Below are 22,104 nucleotides of genomic sequence, written 5' to 3'. Positions count from 1 at the left end.
TTATTAGGACCCCACTCCTTGGCATTGCTTCTCAGATGCTCTGGAAGTGAGTAGGCTTTGCCCTAGCTTTCCTTCTGTTGTGATAAAATACTGATCTAAAGCAACTGACACTTCCAGGTCTCAGTCCATTTTTAGGGAAGTCACAGCAGGAAATTAAAGCAGGTACCTGGAGCAGAAACCGTAGATGAATATTACTTGCTGACTTGCTCATAGGCTCATGCTTAGCCAGCTTTCTTAGATAGCCCAGGATCACGTGCTTAGGAATGATGTTGCTCACAGTGGGCTGGGTTCTCCAAATAATTGGTATTTAAGACAACCCCCCCACAGACATGTCCACATGCCAATGTGATCTAGGCAAATCCTCAATTTCGGCCTTTTTCTCAGATGACTTGATCATTAAAGCTAAATTAGGGTGGGCCTCCTTTGCTAGGATGTACTGAGTCACAACAGGCCCAAAGCAGTGGAACCAAGGACCATGGGCTGGATGAAGCCATGAGCCAGAATAAGCATTTTCTCCTTTTAAGTTGATTATCTCAGATAATTTGTCATGGTTATGGGAATTGACTAATAATACTCTGTTGCCTGCATGTAGTGTTATGTACATGAACCTTTACTACATATTTAATTTAACAAGTATTTTAGCATTTCTAATGCGCCTCGGGACTTTTTCAGGCACCGAGGATGCAGCTAGAGCAAAGTGGAATCCTAGCTGTCATGATTGGGGCTTATATTCTGGTGCTGGTGGACAAGAAATCAAATGTATGTTGTGTCAGATTGTGAAGTTCCATGAAGAGAAATCAGGCAGAGTACTGAGAGTGGGAGGTGGAGGCAGGGTTTTGGTCAGGGAGATGTGACAAGTTTCCTTGTGCTTAGCCTACTCTGGACTCGGTTGTGTTCCCTGTTTTTTTTAGCTCACTTGCCATCTCTACCTATTTCTGCCTTGCTGCCTGTGTGAGCCATGTGTGTGAGCCATGTGTGTCTGAGGGTCATATGGAGAGAGCTGTATCTCGAGCATGCCTTCTTGCTCTTGAGAACAAATACTCTATTGCTCCAGCACAGAGGAACACCGTTTAAAACATGGACCCAGAATTCCAGTGGCCTGCTGTGCTGGGGTAGCTTCTTCATCTGCTTTGCACCTTGATTACCAGGGCTGGGAGGTGGGTGTGAGGGGTGCCAGGCATTTGCTCCCTGGCACATTAGTGCATACACTGTACTTCCTTTGACTCTGATCTTCTTTAGTTGGATTACAGGATGCAGCTCATCTGTCAATAGTTCTTCTGTTGGGTACTTCCCTTGGTAAGGCAGCACTGGCTCCTCACAACTTTCATTTACAGGGTGGCCATATGACTTGCCCAGACTATGTAACTATCTGCATAGTTCTTTATGAGTGGCTGGAAAAAGTAGGAAAGAGGTCCTTCTTGGACTTTACCTCACTCTGGGGAATTTTGGAAGTGTCAGCCTAGCATGCCACAGTGTCAGGAACAGACCCCTTCTCCTTAGGGTCCCTTGCTACAACAGCATGAGTTCAGGTCCAGGTATCAGACTTGGATGTTATCAGACCCAGAAGGTGTATTAAATAGAACCTACAATCATTGTGTGTGGATTCTGGGCACTATGGGAAGAGACTTGCACAAGGTCAGGAGAGCCTGGGCACACCGCTTTCAAAGTTCCTTGGTTCAATCCTTTCATTTACCTCTGTGCACTTGGCATGTGTGTGGCCTGAACTATAACCCATGTTGGTTTGGTATGTACCAGTCACACTGAATAGCTAGCATTTATGGTTTTGTGTGTGTGTGTGTGTGTGTGCAAATGCTTTCTGCAGTTTACCTCAGTGAAGCCCTGGAGTCACTTACATTATTTCCATATCACAGATGAAGAAACTGATTTAGAGATAAGAAGGCCCCTGCCCAATGTCATGCAGCTTAGCTAGAATTCAGACCCAGATGGGCCTGACTGCAGGACTCTTTCTCCTGAGCTCTGTGGAAGCCAGTAGCCTGAGCATGCTTCTGACTTAGGTCAGGAAAGGGAAGCGCAGAGATAGGAAGAGATCTTTGTCCCTTATCCCTTGCCACAGCTCTCTGCTGGCCACATGGAACACTTTCTTTCTTCCTCTGGTGGTATAGTGACAAGAGGTCTAGTGGCACTGAGCACCCAGCCCTGTCTGGCTTTGGAGGCCTCTGTTCTGGTTTTGTTGGTGCAGGGAGCATTGCCCAGATGGTGTTTATTCTCGCATGACTACTGTGTGTGTGTGTTTGTTGATTAAAAATATTACTTGCTGTATTTTGTAGCAACATTAAAAAATATTACAAATTTCTTACCGCCAACAAGAACTGTGCCAATGTTTTCCTTAACCCTTCATTCACCAGGCAGTGTGGTTCTGTTGATGCCACCTATGCCAGGGCTGGCAAATCAGAGCCTGTGACTCACCGTGGCAGCCCTCGACTTTGACTTCCTCTTCTCCTGGAGTCAGGGTTGACCTCTTACCCTGATCTACTCCCTGCCCTCCCCTCAAGAACCAATTGGTAGTGTTTTCTGATTTCTGGATTTCTGTAGTAGAAATACTCCCTCCCAGGTCAATTTCAAACAGCTATCATGATGTCAATTAGTTTGCTAAATTTTCTGAAAACTTAAAAATCAGCTTTCAGGAGCTGTTTCCTGCACGGTGGTAGGATGGCCACATACTCTTTCCATCTTGTTATGTTCTCACCTCAGAGGCTCCCTTCGGGAATACTATACTCAGTGTACCCTAGTACACTGACTTCAGTATGTGTCTGCTGTTTCTTGCTCTGAAACTGACCTTCACTTCCCAGTTGTGTTCAGAGAAGGAACATGACCTCTGAAGGCTCTTTCCCTTTTTTGATCTCAGGATTTTTGGTATCCACACAGTAGTGTATTATTTTCTTAGTGGTTTCTCTTCATTTCTCCTTTATCCATGTTCTTTCAATAATGTGGGAATCACATTTTTTTCCTCTTCTTTAAGTCCCAGCTCTCATTCATTCCTATTAGACAAGACAACTGCCACTGGGTTGTTCATGTTTGTGTTCTCTCTCCTCTCTCGTCTCCTTTCCCTTCCCTTCCTTTCCCTTCCCTTCCCTTTCCTTCCCTTTCCCCTTCCCCTCCCCTCCCCTCCCCTCTCCTCTCTCTCTCTCTCTCTCTCTCATGAAATATGATCAGCATAATGTATAATCTATTCCTTGCCCCAAGCTGCTGATAATTGTTTTTGTGTCTGGAGATTTTCCTGGATGGATAGACCACATAGGTTTATGTTATGCAGGCTGTGGATGTCTATGTTTAGCTTCTTTCACATAGCATGTTTTCTGGGATTGTCCATATGATAGTATGCATCAATATTTCATTCCTTTTTATTATTCAATAGTATTCCATTGTATAGATGTTTATATTTTTATTTACTTACTTTCATACGTTAGTTGAACATCTAGGTGCTCTCTTATTGGCCACTCTGGATAAGCTGTTGTGAACATTAGTGTAGAAGCATGTGTGGGCATGCTTCCTTTCTCTTTGGCTTGAGCTGATTGTTAGAACTGCTGGATCATTTGGGTAACTCTATGTTTAACCTCTGGAAACCCTTCCAGACTCTTTCCAGTCCTGCCTATACTATGTTATACCCCGCATTGTACAAGTCTTCTGATCTCTGTAGCTGTGCAGACGTACTGTTCTGATCAGACACAGCTGCTCTGATGGATGTGAAGTGTTCTCTCAGCATGCCTTTCTTTATTTTTTATCTCTGTAATGACTGATATTAAATGACTGCTCTTGTTCTTCTTGGCTCTCTGTCTATTTTTGCTAGATAACTTTCTGCTCATATCTTTTGTCCATGGTATTGGCATTGGGTTACTGTGACCAAATACCCAAGATAGTTAAGGCATCAGGAGACTTTACCTTAGCTCATGAGTCTGCTCTATGACTGCTGGTCTCCTTGCTCTGGGCACTGGTGAGAGCGGTGCATCATGGGAATATGTGCCATAACAAAATGCTCACTTTATAAGACAGGAAGGAAGGAGAGAACAGAATGGGACCCCTCAACTCCTCTGAGGGCACATGCCAGTGACTTAAGGACCTTCTACTGGACTCTTCTGTCTAAAGCTTCCACCACCTCCCAGTAGTATCACTTAAGGACCAGTCTTAAGCATGTAGATCTTCAGGGACACTGAGCTAAACCACACCACTCACTTTTCAGGCCGTTGGGCCATTTTTGTTTTTATTGTAAGTTGTAGGATCTCCTTATATATCCTAGATATCTGTTAGGTATTATTTGCAAATGCTTAGTCCATTTTGTGGGTTATCTTTTCAGTTGCTTTAGAATGTTTTTTGATAAACAGAACTTTAATTTTGATGAAGTCCAATTATCCATTTAATTGGTTGCTCTTACTTTTGGTGCTACATCCAAGAATCTATTCCAAAAACAAGTCATTCAGATTTGCCTCTGTTCTTTCTTCTAAGAGTTTCTTGTTCTCCTACTTTTAGATTACCAGTCTATTTTAAAGTGGTGTTTTACAGTATAGTTTAACTCTGTTACTATATTTGGGATATCAGGTTGTCTACCTATCATTAGTCATGAGGCTACTCTTTCCACCATTGAAGTATGTTAGCAACTGTACTGTTCTGTTGGTTTTTGTTTGTTTGTTTGTTTTGTTTTGTTTTGTTTTGCTACTGTGTTGAAATACCTGAGACTGAGAACTTACAAAGAAAAGTCTCATTTAGCTCCAGTTTTGGTGGCTATAAGTTCAACCACACAGGATGCTTATTGAGGTTTGCCTGTTGCTATGTATTATACTGCTAAATCCTATACCTAAATGTCTAGGCTATGAGTGACTTCTCATGTTTATAAGCTTTGTTATGCAAACCCTGTTCCTTGATTTAAAACCATTGGTTAAATAATATTGGCTTTGACAATTACTGGGGGTAACCCCTAATCTTCTAACTGCTGGCCCGGTGGCTACTTCTCCAGTGGGGTACCCCAGATACTTGCTGTCTCTCCTGGCTGCATGCTCACGGTCCATCTTCTTTCATGGTGGTCTTCTCTCCCCTTTCTTCTTCCTTCTCTGGTCTCTCCCCCAGCCAGGTTACTCCAAACCCACCTACCTCTAACCCCTTCAGTAATTGGCTATAGACAATGTTATTTAACCAATAGTTTTAAATCAAGGGACAAGGTTTGCACAACAAAAGCTTGTAAACATGATAAGTCACTCGTAGGTCTAGACCTTCCAGTATAGAATTTAGTATTACAATACATAGCAACAGACTAAACCCTTAACTGGTGCTATGTCTGGTTAGTGAGCTTCTGGCTACATCATCTCATGGCATGTCTGTAGAAGTTCCACTTTCTCTTTCTCTTTTTCTTTCTTTCTTTTAAGATTTATTTATTTTATTTATATGAGTACACTGTAGCTGTGTCTTTAGACACACCAGAAGAAGCCATCAGATCCCACTACAGATAGTTGTAAGCCACCATTTGGTTGCTGGGAATTGAACTGGAGACCTCTGGAAGAGCAGTCAGTGCTCTTAACCATTGAGCTATCTCTTCAGCCCTAGAAGTTCCATTTCTAAAAGAACATGTTAGAGAGACATCACATTCTAGACTGGAAGCCAAAGAGTGGAGAAGAGTAATGGTTGTCCCCATGCCCACTTCTTATAGGTCCTATCACTCTTCAGCATGGTTACACTGAGGACCAGTGTGCCATAGTCCAACAAAAACCCCTGGGACCAGACTTAGCCGCATAACCCTTTGAACCATCAGTTGGCCATAGACATACACATTCATTCTGGGCCTTCTTGTTTTTTTTTTCCACTGATGGGTAGGATTGTCCTGTATCACTAGTTACTTGATTTTTATATCATCATTTATTATAATAATTATTATTATATCTTCAATTATTAATATATTCTCTAGATGTCAAGTGATCATGGCAAGAAAAAAGTAAGGCATAAACCCACATACAAATACATATAGATACACATAAACAGCATACACATTGTCTTAGTTTGAGTTTTATTGTTGTGAAGAGGCACTATGACCAAGGCAACTGATACAGGCAAACATTTAATTGGGGTTGGCTTATAGTTTCTGAGGTGCAGGCCGTCATCATCACGGTAGGAAGCATGGCTTTGTGCAGGCAGTCTTGAAGCTGGAGTTGCTGAGATTTCTACATCTTGATCCAAAGGTAACAAGGAGGAGACTGTCTTCTGTAGGCAGCCAGAAGAGTCTGGATCACACTGGCCAGACTTGAGCATATATATATATGACCTCAAGGCCCCGCCTCCAAAGTGACATACTTCCTCTAACAAGACTCTAATAAGGCCATACCTCCTAATACTGCCACTTCCCCTGGCCATAGCAGATTCAAGCAGCACACACGTGTATGTGCACCTTGCCCATTTTCTCGCCAGAACTTTGGTGAGGAGCTATGTGACTTGGCCTTCTGAGCAGAACCTGTGAGTTCATTTGTGCAGAGATGTGAAAAAACTGGATTTATGTTTATACATGTGCATGTGTGTATTTAGTTTAGTTAGATTTGTTTGCATCTTTATAGTCAGTGTATTTTTATTGCTTTGAGATACAGGGATAGAGGACCTGCAGAGGTCAGCAGCGGGTCACGCCCCTTCTTGCCGGTGCATGCATGCCTTGTCTCTGTCCTCTTCAGTGGCTCCTGCCGTTTCACAGGATATATGTGTGCATGGAGTTCTTTAACCATTTCCCTCCTGGATGTTCATATTCTGCAGCTTTTTTTTTTAATTCCTTTTGTTTTTCGAGACAGGGTTTCTCTGTATAGCTCTGGTTGTCTTGGTACTCTCCCTGTAGACTAGGCTGGCCTCTGTCTATCAAGGGCTGGGATTAAAAACATGTGCCACCACACCCAGTCCTGCTGCAACGTTTTGGTTTTGTCTTTCTCCTACAATGAGCATCCTAGCACAACCCTTTGCTCACAGGGGACTGCTTTCTTTCCATAGGTACCTGGAGGAAGAACTGCTGACTGTGCCCTTTGTCCTGAAGCCCTTTTTAATGTCTTTTTCTCAGCTGTGCTTTATGATGTCCCGTGAATGTTAGGCACTTAATAAATATTTACTGAAGTGAACTCTTAAGGGTTTTTATCTGGGATTTATCTCTAGCTCACTACTTCATCTATGTAAACTGTTTTATGATACCCTCAAGCCCATTTTACTTCCTCTGAAATGAGTGAGCTTTTCAGTTATGCAGGCTTCATTAGGGGAATCAGGTGAAATGAATCAACAAGTATTTTGATTATCTTCCCTGTGTGGCGGCGGCTGGAGCAGGTGAGGAATGAGTGCCATTTGGCCCAGTGCTGGAGCTTTCCACACAACAGCAAGCCAGGACTGCTGCTTCCCTGGCGTGCATTGTAGCAGTGGGCACAGGGGTGAGAGAGCTGGAGCTTCACCCGAGTGCATCTGAAAGCTCCTGGGAAGGGAACATGGATCTGCCCTGAATGGAGCACTGATGATGAACAGCAGTGGCCATGGGGGCTGGTGAGGTTGAGAGGGTCAGTGTGAGTGAGTGCACAAAAGGGAGGGATTTGAGTCATGTGACCCCAGGGTACAGTGTGTCTAGGGGGTGACAAGATGGGAGAGGAAGCTGCAGAGCCCAGCTGGCCTTCCTGGGATGGGCTTGGGATTCCTGGTGGGCTAGCACTGAGCCACCATGAGAGGCTCTTGAGTAGAATTCTATTACTGGGGCTGGTCTTCAGAAAACCTCAGTAGTTCTGGGACATGAACTTTCAAGGTTTTTGTGATGTAACTTTTCCTATTCCTCCCTTCTTCCCAAAGCTGTCTGAAAGTGTTGTGAACCGCATGAAGGATTGCAGCCAGCCTTCAGCAGGGGAACAGCTGGTTCCTGGTTTTGGTCCTTCGTCTTCTGCTCCTGTGCCCACTGTCCCTCTACCAGCCATCTCTGTGCCCACTGTCCCTGCACCTACCACTCCTGTGCCTACTGCTCCTTCATCCTCTGTACGTGGCCTGCCAGGAGGCACCTGTAAAGGCCCTCTGACAGGTATGTTGGGAGAGATATGCCTGGCTGCTGCTAGGCTTGCCTTTACTCTTGAATGATGTGTGTGAGTCACTGCTTTCAGAGACAGTAGCCCTCTGTGCAGCAGACACTGTCTGGTGTGTTATAGGCTGCACCAGAGTTAGAGCTTGTATAATGTGGCCAGACTGTTTTCATGTCTGCACATATAAAAGATGAGGCAGAAGGTCTTGGTGTGACAGCTCAGGTAGGAAGCCATCTGCTTTTCAGGATCCAGAAGAAGCAGAAGTGTTTGTCGCTCAGTTGTGGCAGCTCTACCCTCGCTGACAGTCAAAGAATGAGGCCTATGAAAAGAGGCCATTGAGGTACAGTAGTGAGTACTGCTGATACTGGCCTCAGACCCCCTGATCCAACCCTTCCAAGACACCTTGGCCACAGTGGAGCTGGCACCCATGCTATTCTGTTGAGCTCTTCCCCAGCAATTGCTTATGTAGCAAACCCAAAGAAGCAAAAGCCTTGAAGAGAAGGCTTTGAGGAACAATAGGGATGGTATTCAGAAGGCTTTGGAGTGCTTGCCATTCTAGTCAGTGAATCCCTGTGAGAATCTGGTCTGTTACTTAGGATTTATTTTTTGTTTGTGTTTGTTTTTAGTTTTGTTTTTTTAAGTAACCACTGCAGAAGGCAGACTGCCCAGGGTAGCCCCTGTGGGAACTTTGGCATGACCTCCAGTTGCTGCTGCTCTTCCTACCCATTTTCTTAGAGGATTGTATTAGAGACTGAGAGAGTCCACTTTTATCCACTAGCATTGCTGGGACACAAGGCAGTAGCCAGCCCCCTCTCTCAGAGTGCACACAGCTCTGATTAGAGTCCATATATTCACCCTGGGGCTCATGACATGGCATCACCATGTCACATCAGAAGCTCATGCCAGCTGCCTAAGGCCAGGGGTGGTGAGAACAGGCTCCTTATGTGAGGCAGAGGCTGCCTGCATATGGGAAGACAGGGCTGTGGTGGGTGGGGTTTTCAGGCAGGTGAGCAGTAGGAGCAGAGACTTAGAGCTGGGGTACAGCCTGGGCTGTTGAGGAAGTAGCAGCAGTTTGCTTTCTCAGACTACAAAGTACAAAGGAAGGGGAGACATTGGCTGTGGTCACCTTCAACAGGGGCTAGAGGGCTCTGACACTCCTCCATTGTGTTGTAAGCCTCAGGGCTTCTCACAGGCCTTAGAGCCAATCAGAGCCTGGATTTCACTCTGGACATAAAGGACTGAATAAGCTCAGCCTCCCAGTCCCCATCCCCATCCTGTACCCAGCATGCCTCTTCCCTAGGAATTCTTTGCCCTAGAGGTGAGAGAGACTGAAAGGGGTCTAGCTTGACCCAGTGAGCTTTAATAAGCAGATTAACTGAAGAGGGAGAGAACTATGGGAAAATGAGATTGTCACAGTGTATTGTTATCTCAGCTTTGGAGAATATGCACTGACTAGTTTCAGCTGTTTGAAAGGAATAATGGGACTTTAGTTGTCACTTAGTTTTAGCAATAACAAAATATTTTGCATAATGTATTTTAAGTTTCCGAATGTAGAAAAAAAAAGACTCAACAGAAATGAACCAACTTAAAATGGGCTGATTTTTTTTTATTGAGACTTTCTTTTATTAGATATTTTCTTTATATACATTTCAAATGCTATCCTAAAAGTTCCCTATACCCTCCCCCCACCCTGCTTCCCTACCCACCCACTCCCACTTCTTGGCCCTGGCGTTCCCCTGTACTGGGGCATATAAAGTTTGCAAGACCAAGGGGCCTCTCTTCCCAATGATGGCCGACTAGGTCATCTTCTGCTACATATGCAGCTAGAGATACAAGCTCTGGGGGTACTGGTTAGTTCATATTGTTGTTCCACCTATAGGGTTGCAGACCCCTTCAGCTCCTTGGGTACTTTCTCTAGCTTCTCCATTGGGGGCCCTGTGTTCCATCTTTTTTTAAAAATATTTTTATTATTATGTATTTTCCTCAATTACATTTAGAATGCTATCCCAAAAGTCCCCCATACCCAGGGTCCTTTCAGCCAACGCTTGCTAGTGTATGCAATGGTGTCATCGTTTGGAGGCTAGTTATGGGATGGATCCCTGGATATGGCAGTCTCTAGATGGTCCATCCTTTTATCTCAGCTCCAAACTTTGTCTCTATAACTCCTTCCATGGGTGATTGTTTCCAATTCTAAGGAGGGGCATAGTGTCCACACTTCAGTCTTCATTCTTCTTGAGTTTCATGTGTTTAGCAAATTGTATCTTATATCTTGGGTATCCTAGGTTTGGGGCTAATGTCCACTTACCAGTGAGTACATATCATGTGAGTTCTTTTGTGATTGTGTTACCTCACTCAGGATAATGCCCTCCAGGTCCATCCATTTACCTAGGAATTTCATAAATTCATTCTTTTTAATAGCTGAGTAGTACTCCATTGTGTAAATGTATCACATTTTTTGTATCCATTCCTCTGTTGAGGGGCATCTGGGTTCTTTCCAGCTTCTGGCTATTATAAATAAGGCTGCTATGAACATAGTGGAGCATGTGTCCTTCTTACCAGTTGGAACATCTTCTGGATATATGCCCAGGAGAAGTATTGCGGGATCCTCCGGTAGTACTATGTCCAATTTTCTGAGGAACCGCCAGACTGATTTCCACAGTGGTTGTACAAGCTTGCAATCCCACCAACAATGGAGGAGTGTTCCTCTTTCTCCACATCCTCCCCAGCATCTGCTGTCACCTGAATTTTTTATCTTAGCCATTCTGACTGGTGTGAGGTGGAATCTCAGGGTTGTTTTGATTTGCATTTCCCTGATGATTAAGGATGTTGAACATTTTTTCAGGTGCTTCTCAGCCATTTGGTATTCCTCAGGTGAGAATTCTTTGTTTAGCTCTGAGCCCCATTTTTAATGGGGTTATTTGATTTTCTGGAGTCCACCTTCTTGAGTTCTTTATATATATTGGATATTAGTCCTCTATCTGATTTAGGATAGGTAAAGATCCTTTCCCAATCTGTTGGTGGCCTTTTTGTCTTATTGACGGTGTCTTTTGCCTTACAGAAGCTTTGCAGTTTCATGAGGTCCCATTTGTCAATTCTCGATCTTACAGCACAAGCCATTGCTGTTCTATTCAGGAATTTTTCCCCTGTGCCCATATCTTCGAGGCTTTTCCCCCACTTTCTCCTCTATAAGTTTGAGTGTCTATGGTTTTATGTGAAGTTCCTTGATCCACTTAGATTTGACCTTAGTACAAGGAGATAGGAATGGATCGATTCGCATTCTTCTACATGTTAACAACCAGTTGTGCCAGCACCATTTGTTGAAAATGCTGTCTTTCTTCCACTTGATGGTTTTTAGCTCCCTTGTCAAAGATCAAGTGACCATAGGTGTGTGGGTCCATTTCTGGGTCTTCAATTCTATTCCATTGGTCTACTTGTCTGTCACTATACCAGTACCATGCCGTTTTTATCACAATTGCTCTGTAGTAAAGCTTTAGGTCAGGCATGGTGATTCCACCAGAGGTTCTTTTATCCTTGAGAAGAGTCTTTGCTATCCTAGGTTTTTTGTTATTCCAGATGAATTTGCAGATTGCTCTTTCTAATTTGTTGAAGAATTGAGTTGGAATTTTGATGGAGATTGCATTGAATCTGTAGATTAATTTTGGCAAGATAGCCATTTTTACAATGTTGATCCTGCCAATCCATGAGCATGGGAGATCTTTCCATCTTCTGAGATCTTCTTTAATTTCTTTCTTCAGAGACTTTTAAGTTCTTATCATACAGATCTTTCACCTCCTTAGTTAGAGTCACGCCAAGATATTTTATATTATTTGTGACTATTGAGAAGGGTGTTGTTTCAAAATGGGCTGATTTTAAGGTATCTTTTAAGCATAGTGTTTTTTTTTCAACTTTACGTTAGATAGAACAAAGTTAGAAAACACCGTTAAAATTAAATCATTCCCTCACATGGTTGCTCAGTTGCAAGAGCCAAAGTCATCTAGATGCAGAGGTTTCAGCCACCATAGAAGACTACAAAGGAAGGTGTCATCATAAGAGAAGTCCCTAGCAACCCAATAGTTCCAGATAACTCTAGAAATAAAATAGGTTTAATAGAAAGTGCCACACCAGCATTAGGAATCTGTAGAAATGGATGCTCTTTCCAGTTACTGTAGCTAAATACCATAGATGAGATAATTTATGAAGAAGTCAATTTCTGTCTATAGTTCAAGGGGCTGGGAAGTCCAGAATCAAAGGGCAGCATATGGTCAGGGCTTTATTGCTGATGGGAACGGGGTAGAGCCCTGAGGCAGCATAGGACATCACACCGAGGACAGAACAAGTGTGAGAGCTGAAGGCTTTCCATCGTTTTGCAAAGTAAATGATGCCATCCATGGTGGGGAGCTTTCTAGTCCTAATTGCTACTAAAGACCTTGCCTCTTACTGTTGTTAGAGTGTAGTTAGACCATCTTGAGTTTTAGCGGGGCAAGCATTCAAACCATGGCAGGTTCCAAAAGAAACAGGATACAAGCATCTCTGCCTTCCTCTTGCAGATACATGGCAGAGGGTGATTACCCTCAGCCATCTCTGGCTTGTGGGTTAGGAGGTAGTCTCCGAGTGCTAACAAATGTGGGACATGTAATGGTGAACCTGAAGGGCAACACTCAGGTGGTTTGCTGCCAGCCCCACATTGAGGGTGCCCTGCTGCAGAACCTATGGTCGGAGCAGCCTCCTGTCATTTGGCTCTGCACACTGGTTGATTTGAGGTTATGCTCCTATCTGCCTCTAGAACTCTGCAGTCTGTCCATGGGGCATGTGTTTCCTTGGGGACACGCAGAGTGTGGTTTCCTGAGGAAGTATATTGATTGATGTGTGTGTGTGTGTGTGTGTGTGTGCCTGTGCCTGTCAGTCCTGGCAATCCTGGGTGCTGTTAATTGGCCTTTTTCCTCTGGTTCCATTGCAGACGTTAAAGTGCCCAGTGCAGAGAGTGGTGGTGGTCTGCAGTCCTCAGCAGTGAAGGAGGATCTTAAGAAGTAAGCCCAAGAGTCTGTATTCCCTTGCTGCCCCCAACCCCCAAAGCTGACTTCTTCCAGGTGTACACTGCCCCCTCCCCCAACACCCCTTCCTTCCCACAACTCCCTGGAGCACAATGCCTCATGTTTTTAATGTTGGCTTGTGTTGAAACAATGCCATGGTGGCTCTGGTCCGTTGGAAAGGGCACAAGGGAATTGGTTACCAGAGATGGATTCTTAAAAATCCATCCTTAAAATCCAGAATTGAGGAGGCAGGTTCTTGGAAGAATGAAGGAAGTGGAGCTTGCCTGATAAACTTCCCGCCAGCTCAGGCCATGATCTTGAGAACTCACAACTGTCATGAAACAGTACCATTTTCTCTGTCCCGAGGATGTGTAGAAAAGTGCCTAGGGCACAGAGGCCCCTTATGTTTAGGCCAGCTTTCTGATTTTTTGACCCATTAGTTGTTACCTAGAGAAATCACTGCAGGGGACGGTGTTCTTAATGGGGGCATAGTCAGGGGTAAGTACAGTGCCTGCCCTCTGTGCTCTTTATGCATGGGCTTCCTCATTGTCTTTGAGGAAACGGCCTCTGTATGGTCCCAAGGCCCAGTTTGCTGGGGGGTTTGCCCTCCAGCATGACAACCCTAGGTAAAGACTCATGGTCTCAAACGTTACCCTCCTGTATCCCAGTGGTATCTCCAGGAATGTACAACCTCCACATTCCCTTCAGTAACTTTTAGCAATTTTAAAGTAATACATGCTGATAAAAGATTTTTTAAAACTACATAAAATAAAAACAAATCCCCATAGACTCATTATCTCAGTGCAACTGCTGTGGCTCTTCTGGGTGTCTCTTGCACACAATGTCTTTACCTTAACTTGTTTATATTAACGACCTAGGCATTTTCATATCTTGCTGCTTTACTTTCTATTATAATTACTTTCCATCAGTTACACCTGCTTTCAAGCACGTTTATTGCTAATCAGATAGTTTGTTCATTCTCAGTTTTTAGATTCAACTTGTTACATATAAATTCAAGTTAGCACTGAAGCTGTGGTATAGCTTTTCATGATGCTGTGGCCTTTTCTCTACCATGACCTTGCTGCTTGCTGCTTGTGCTATTTTACTTCTATGAACAACACAGAGGGCATCTTAGTCCTCCTAGCTTTTATCTGCTGTGATACACTAGCAGAATGCCAGGATAGGTCAAAGGTTACGATTGTACTCCAGACAAAGTTAGATGTTTAAACCTCAAAAGTGCTGCTGTCTAAAACCTTCAGGCTCTCAGCCAAACAAGAATGCCATACCCCACCCTGCCTACTTGTTTGAAAGGATGGCTCACATGGGATTCAACCCTGCCAGAACACTCATTCTTTGCCTTTGGCTAGCTCTCCTGTTCCTGATCTGAGTTGTCCTAAATGTCATTGTCCCTTGTCTAGGGGGCTGTCACTGAAGCTTCCACTCAGGTGAAAGAATTGGCTTATGGTTTCCTATTCTGTTCTGGGCAGCCAAGGGCCAGAAACCCCACCCCTGCTTAGACAGGTACAGTGAGCAGGCAGGTCTTTTCCTACCCATGTTCTTCTAGCCATGCCTTCTGCATCAGCTTCTCTCTGTTTCTCTCTGGCCTAGGTTCCAACAGGAGCAGTTGGCAGTCCAGGATGAGATGGTCAGGGTGGCAAAAAAGGAAAAAGAGGCAGCTGAGAAGCACTTGAAGGCATCCCTGCCCAAGAAGAAGGCCAGCCTCACCCATGAGCAACAGCAGTCAGCTCGACTAGTGAGTGTGTCTTTCAGAGCTGGCCTGTCTGCCAGTGTGTGCAGGAATGGGCAGCAGCTGGCTACATCAGCTGTGGCTTTGAGGTGTTTTCCAGGCACTGGCAATTTGGAGTCTTCGGACTCTTGACTAAGTGGTTTGCTTTGCCACCTTGTCAGAGTCCATTCTTGTGGCTTCAGGCCTCTAGAGCCATGGGGGATTGAGAGTCTCATTTGTCATAGCTATCACTGGTGTAAGGGCTGCAGTGCTGTGTGTGTTGGGAGGGTATAGGGTGGGGTTTGGGGGCATGCAGTGTATGATACCAAGAGCATCATTTTCACAGCAAGGCAGCCCAGGTGCAAAGCCTAGCCCTTTGCTTACAGCTTCAGCACATTGAGCCTTGTTGGAAGATCATGATGCTCGCACACAGGATTGCCCCAGGGGTCAGAGATAATAGCTACCCAGGGCTTAGCAGGAGCTGGGAAACAATGAAGGAGTGCTATGACTGCCGCTGCTGTTATTAATGCATCTAATTGATCAGAGCTGTTAGTCAGGATTCTTCAGCTTTAATGCAGAGTTTATTTTACAAGTGAGGTGTCTAGGAGCACCCGGTGGGCCAGTTCAGCAGCTGCTGGCATCATCAGGGATTCGGCACTCCTCCTCCTCACTGTTTCCCCAGTCAACCAGCCACACTCAGGATGACTGTTGCTACAGTTGCTACCTCATGATTACAACAGAAGAGCAGCAGAAGAGAATCTGTGCCAGCCTGTCTGTGTCAGCAAGGACAGGTTTCCCGGCAGCACTGGTCTTCCATTCCATTGGTCTGAATTGTACTGGGCACCCAGGGCTAACATTCAAACACAGAGGGACTAAGGAGACTGTGCTATCTGCAACTAGGATCCTTTCATTGCCACGATTGAGAAGTGGACAGACAGACCCAGGCTGATGGCAAGTGGGGTAGTCTGGCTGTTGGTAGTATCTAATGACAATTGAGTTGGAGACTATGGGTTTCAGACTAGGGGCAGCTTTGCCTCAGTTATTAGGTCAGCAGCCTATGCACACAGAAGACTGCAGAAATTGGGGTGAGATTGTAACTCTGGGATGAGATAAGCTAACAGACCTAATAGTCACACAGCTGTGGGAAGCATACAGTGGGTGAAATGCTCTGGAAGGTATAAGCCCTTAGCTCCTGGCTCTCAGGACTGGGGAGAAGATAGAAGTTTGAAAGAGGCAAGTTGGTTCAAGTCCAGTGTTAAGTGGCAGAGAGGAGTTATTTGGGATTGTTGTGACCTGCTGGTAGGCAGAAATGACATTGACCTTTTCCCTGGAAGATGGGTAGCCACTGGGACTAGGAAGCAGTTAAGACAAATGGTAGGATACAGGATGGAGACAGTCAAAGCTTGAGGTCAGATTATGGAAGGCTTTGGGTGACCTGATGAGCTAACAACAAAGCAACCCTCAATACCTCTAAAACAGTAGAGACATTCTAATAGTTATAAGGATGGGAATGGGCTGTCTGACTTGTGCTTTTACAACAGAATCTGAGCAGTTTTTAGAACAGTTTCCCGAAGAAGAGGGTGTCTGCAGAGAGGCAGGCAGCCTGACAGCCAGTAATACAGAAGATCACTTTACAGAGATATAAGGTTAATCATGGACTGAGCAAGGCAGGTGTCGTTTACTTGGGACAGTTGTAGAGCAGAGCATGCCGCCCGCTTCATTCTCACCTGAAGGTGATAATTACAGTGAAGGGAGTTGACAGCCTCTCTTCCCTCCACCTGCAAAGGAGAAGAGGCCTTCCCTCCTGCCTTTGCTTTCTGGCTGTCTCTAGGGGAAATGTGGGAAGGACTGGGTGCTCCTGGGTGCAGGTGTTGGATTTTTGTGTGCTTGGTAATTAATTGCTACCTTAGAATGAAGCAAATGTGCCCTACCAGCTTTCTCCCAGCTTCCTAGATGGATGCCCTCTGCAAACTATTTCCAGGGAATAGTAGAGCAAGTCCCTTCAAGCTGAAAATATTTTATCTACTTTTGTAAGCACTTCTACTTTTGGCTGCTCAACATGTTTTTCTCCTTATGACTAGAGTTCAGATCTTCTTTCAGGAGCTTTCCTGTCTCCTGTGGTTTCGGTCTCAGTAAGATTCTAATTTCAGTGCCTCTGTGGAAGCTAGATCTGGGCATATGTTCCAAGTTCAGCGAGGGATAGATAGCCAGCCCCTTCCTAGGGACTTTAGTCTGAACTGAGTACAGAGGGAGAGTGGGAGGCCAGGGTGGCAGTTATTTATTGTAGCCTAGGTGGGCTGTGAGGCCCCTTATACTGTTAGGCTATGTCTTTTGCTCTCTTCTACCCCTCTAGGGTACACTTGTTTTCTCTCTGGTCCTCCTGCCATCTTGAAGATCATGTCATTTGCTGAGAGCTATCAGTTCACTGTTTATTGAGTTTGCTGGAGTTGGTTTCTGTAGGCAGTGCTGCAGCAGGTGCACCTCTTATACGAGGACCTGTGGCAAGTGAATCATGGAACTGTCTAGAAGAGATGCTGTAGTAGCTGGTTCTGGAGACCTGCGGCCACCTGTAGGAGAAGGGAACTAAGGCCCCTTTTTGTGTCAGCAGTTAAAGTGGTGGGCAGGTGCTGTTGCCATCAGTGCAAAGGAAGCAGCTTGCTATGGATGGGTAGGGTTGGCAAGTGCTTTCAGTGGAGAGAGTTTTAACTATGGCACATTTAAATGAGAGGAAAAAACATTTAAATGAGAAGAAAAAAGATGGAGAAAAAAACTTGAACTAAGTATGGAGATTTTTTTCCCCTCATGCATGCCTTCTATGCCTCCTGTGTACAAGTGCTGAAAGGCTAGGGATTGATTGGCAGCCTTCAAGGCAGAGCTCTGGTGGCCTGGTAGTCTGGAAATGTGTGTGGATCTGAGGCACACCTAGTGACTGCTGGAGTGAATTGGCTCCCAAGCCTCCTTTGTGCCTCTGTGACTCAGTGTCCCTAAGTCCCACACCCTTGGGTCTGTTGCCCTGTCTGGACTTAATGAGAGGCATCAGGTATTTGATGCGGTCTTCTGCCCTCTCTGTTTCTCTCTCAGTTTTATAGTATTGATTTTTCATCCTCTTCTGCATGAGGGAATGATTGAGTTCATTATTGGGAAAAGTTTCATAAAACTAATGAGAAGGAAAGGTAATACGTTTTATAACTTGATTCTGCTGACAAGTGTTAACATTTCCCATCTAATGCAGCAGTAATGAGCAGTTAGTTCTGTGTGCCACACCTGCTCCTGCCCTTGCAGCTGGGTTCAGACCCAGCTCTATTGTGAATGAAGGCCATGAGTGTTGGTGAGGCCTATGTGAGCTGAGACTTCCCTTGGTGTTTGCAGAGGAAGTCTGGAATTCAAGTCAAACACTCTGGTAGAGACAGGTGAAAGTGAAGTGGTCTGGGGAGCTGAGTCTTCTGAGACATAGTGGATTGAGACATGAAGTCCTGGCAGAGTGGCATCACAGTTTTGCCTACTGCTTTCAAGGTGGGGGTTAATAGGTATGAGAGATCTCAGTGCACCCAACACACAACAGAAACCTTCCCTCCCTCCCTCCCTCCCTCCTCCCCTCCCTCCCTCCTCCCCTCCCTCCTTCCCCTTTTCCTGATCTTCTCCCTCTCTCTCTCTCTCTCTCTCTCTCTCTCTCCCTCTCTCTCTCTCTCTCTCCATAGCATTCTAGATACTGAGCTAGTTTTCTACTCAATGGAGATAAATAGGCGGCTCCTGTGCTAAGCATCTATATTTGTTAGGATAGTGACAGATTCTCCTGAGGGGCACAGCAAAGTTGAAAGGAGGGACTGGGAGATGTCGGAGAGGCAAGGTGATGAGCTTCTGGAGGTTGAGGAAGGAAGGCCTCTAAGAAAAGGAGACAGTTGAACTGGATCTGAAGGATGGTTAAAGGTGCTAGGTGAGGAAGAAGAAGGATGCTGGGGCGAATGAGCCTGAGACAAAGGCTGGTAAGGAGGGTGGATTCTCTGGCCAGAGTGGATGGGTGCAGCAGGCAGGGAGGCCACTGAAGCCCGTTGTGCAATAACATTCAGGAAGGTTGAGAGAGCTTGGGAGGGGCATTTCTCCTCACAGAGTACAGAAGGAACGAGCTCAGAATCAACTCTGGGAAGTACTCAATTCCAAATCCAGCCATGGGCTCAGAGGTTCTTGGAGTTGGTGGGCCACTCCATTCTCAGATGGCCAGTCTAAGCCTAAGAGTTCACCTATAGACTGGCTGTTCTGTCCACTCCTCAGATAAGAAGGTTCTTTTGGTCATTATCGCAGTTCTTTCATTGTTTGAATGCTTCCAGAAACTGCTGCATAATAAGCTGTGTGAATCTCTAGCTTACGATGTGAGGAAAACATTAAGAAAGGCTCTAAGTTGCAATTTTCAAAAGTTAATGTGGCAGGAAGTTTTAACCCTTCTCCCAAATATCTCCCTCCTATAGTTTTGTAGGCCTTTCTGCAAATGAGCCATTGGAGAGTAAGAGCTGTGTGGTGGTGTGCTGGTCTCTTCATTTAGCAGGTAGACAGACAATGATTGATGAACAGCAGAGCTGGAAGGCTACTGCCCTGTAGTGACAATTTTGGAATTTTGGTTTCTTAAACACACACACACACACACACACACACACACACAGAGAACTTTGCAGAGGGTATAGAAATGCTAGGGCCCCAATAGGCAGGGTTGGTGGTTGTTATGGAGGTTGGTTACAGTTTGTTAGTAGTCATGTTTAAAGAAGAAACAAGAAGAATTTAAATTCAGGGTTCTCTTTTTCTCTGTCTCTTGCTCTTCTTCCCTCCCTTACCCCCCTCCCCCAATCCTCCTTTCTCTCCTATCCTAGTGAAACTGGGAGGAAAAAGAAGAATCCTCAAAGTAGCAAAGACTGGTTAAGCTGCCCAGCTGTCCTTAGGGTCTCATTGAGGCCTGCTGCTGAGAGTGGGAAGCCGGTGCCTATCACAGCTATCACAGCTAGGATGGATAGCAATACAAAGTTTTAGCTCTTTCAAACAACAGCAGCAGCAGCAGCAACAACCCCAAATCAGGGACAGGTGTGTCTTATTGCACTCTAATCCCAGTATTCAGCAGGCTGAGGTAGAAGGATTTCCTTGAGTTTGAGGTTAGTTGGGACTACAAATTGCTACTGTGTAGCAAAACCGTATCTCAAAAAGGGAGATGGGAGGGCAGTTATATGGTAGGGGAAGGTGCTTGCTGTAAGCCTGATGACCCGAGTTCATCTCAAGGGACCCGCATGGTGGGAGAGAGCTGACTCTTGCAAATTGTCTCCTGACCTGCACATGTGTGCTGTGGTACAAACACACAGAGAATGAATACGTGTAATTAAAAATTCATAAGAGAGCGGGGCGTGGTGGCACATGCCTTTAATCCCAGTCCTCAGGAGGCAGTCAGGCGGATTTCTGAGTTCGAGGCCAGCCTGGTCTACAGCGTGGGTTCCAGGACAGCCAGGGCTACACAGAGAAACCCTATCTCAAAAAAACAAAAAAAAAAAAAAAAAAAAAAAAGTTCAAAAGAAAACCAACTAAGAAGATGTTTATTTGATTGCTAACCAGTAACTTAGTAGACTTTAAGCTTCATTTGCCAGGAAGCAGGACAAGTGGGTTTGGGAAATTCAGGCCTCATGTCTTGAAGTTGGGATAACATTTAACTGAGCACCTTGGTGGTCTTGTCTACAACTAGGCCTCTTCCTGAGATCTTGAATTCCCATCTATGTCTATTTTGCTGGTACCCAGATGGCAGATAAAAGGTTAAACTGGGACAACAGCCTTGCCATTCCTCTCTTCTGTCCTTCAAGTCCTTAAATCTTTGTTTGTTTTGTTGTTGAGCCTGGTCTTTAGATCAAATCAGATCAGAGGCTGCTTGTTTTTTGTTTTTTCTGTTAAGATCCAGAGAGGAAATACTCCCGGCTTTATAGGCCATACACAATCTCTGCTTGCTTTTGTAGTGTTTAGGACACTAAAATACGCCTGGACTGTTCTTGGATCAGAGGCCATATCAAAAGAGCCCCATGGCAGGATTTTACTGTATTGCAGAAAAACTGACCCACAGTGCTCACCTCTGGGGATTTTATTTTGTTTTTCTGCTTTTGGAGACCTGGTCTCTGGAACTTACTGTGTAGCCCAGCTGGCCTTAAAGTTGTAGCAATCCTCCTGTTTCAGCCTCCAGACTACTAGGATTTCAGGCCTGGGAACTACATCCAGCTGGGCTTTTAATCTTAAAAGTATCCCTGAGTACCCAGTTCCTTGGCTCCAGTCTTTTCAATCTTTTGATTTAAACAAACAAACAAACAAACAAAAACTTATTTGTGTGTGTGTGTGTGTGTGTGTGTGTGTGTGTGTGTGTGTGGTGGGGGGAGCAAGAGCAAGAGAGGGAGAGAGGGAGAGAGGGGAAGAGGGAGAGAGGGAGAGAGGGGAAGAGGGAGAGAGGGAGAAATTGAAAATGAAGAACTTGTGTGTGTGTGCGTGTGTGCTCACAGAAACCTGCAGAGGTCATAAAAGGATATCAGAGCTCTTGGATCTAGAGTTACAGGCATTTGTGAGCCACCTGATATGGGTGCTGGGATCTAAATTCTGAACCTAATCGAGTAGGGAGTGTTCTTCACCACAAAGCCATCTCTATAGCCTTAGTCTTTTTATCTGTAAAGAAACTTGGAGTTGGGTGGCCTCAGTTTTGTAGTGGGAGGATTTTGTGTTGGCTGGTGTCTGAGCCCAGGTCTTATTTTCAGTGAGTATTTATTGTCTCTCTGGAGACAAAGCAGTGATCTGTGTGGGGACAGCCCCAACTCCCCTTTCACTCCAGTTTGCTTCTCTTGCCATTTTATATAGTGCAAAAAGTGTTCCTCCATTAAATATACTGCCACCCTTTTCTGTGCGTCCCCCCTCCAACATATACTGTGCTCCCCTTTTCTGCACATCTGGAGCACAGGCATCCAGAAGATGCTATAGTTCTTACACCTTGGTCATTTCTAAATTTGGCTCTGTCAGATGACCAAATTCTAACACTGGTTGAAAGAGCATACTTGGCTTTATTTTCAGTCTAGAACTGAGCAACACTGTATGTGTTCCATGAAGTAGACTAGTATTCTGATGGCTGTAGAGGGGGTCTGAGCAGTCTGACTAGAAAGATTTTCTGAAGGCAGTAGAAACAGACTCAAAAAGGAGACTGGCTGCACTATGCCAGCCATTTCTTTCTAAGGTGAGGACAGGGAGACAGGACAGATAGATCACTTGAGAGTGCTGTGTTTTGTGTAAGGATTTGGAGTTTTGTGGTCAGACTGATTCATATTGGTCTGTG

The 22,104-nt window shown here is 45.0% G+C and overlaps 1 protein-coding gene across 3 annotated transcripts in view; it reads left to right on the top strand.

Moving 5' to 3' along the window:
• Chchd6 (coiled-coil-helix-coiled-coil-helix domain containing 6) overlaps positions 1 to 22,104 on the top strand; it is a 212,507-nt gene that overhangs the window by 13,262 nt on the left and 177,141 nt on the right. For all 3 annotated transcript variants that reach the window (NM_001167736.1, NM_025351.3, XM_017321711.2), the window contains 3 exons: positions 7,801 to 8,023; positions 12,979 to 13,048; positions 14,660 to 14,804. In NM_001167736.1, the coding sequence (NP_001161208.1) occupies positions 7,801 to 8,023; positions 12,979 to 13,048; positions 14,660 to 14,804 (438 nt within the window). The remainder of the gene's footprint in view (positions 1 to 7,800; positions 8,024 to 12,978; positions 13,049 to 14,659; positions 14,805 to 22,104) is intronic.

Source organism: Mus musculus, chromosome 6, assembly GCF_000001635.26.
Source record: "Mus musculus strain C57BL/6J chromosome 6, GRCm38.p6 C57BL/6J".
Lineage (NCBI taxonomy): Eukaryota > Metazoa > Chordata > Mammalia > Rodentia > Muridae > Mus > Mus musculus.
This window is presented reverse-complemented; position numbering and strand designations above follow the sequence as displayed.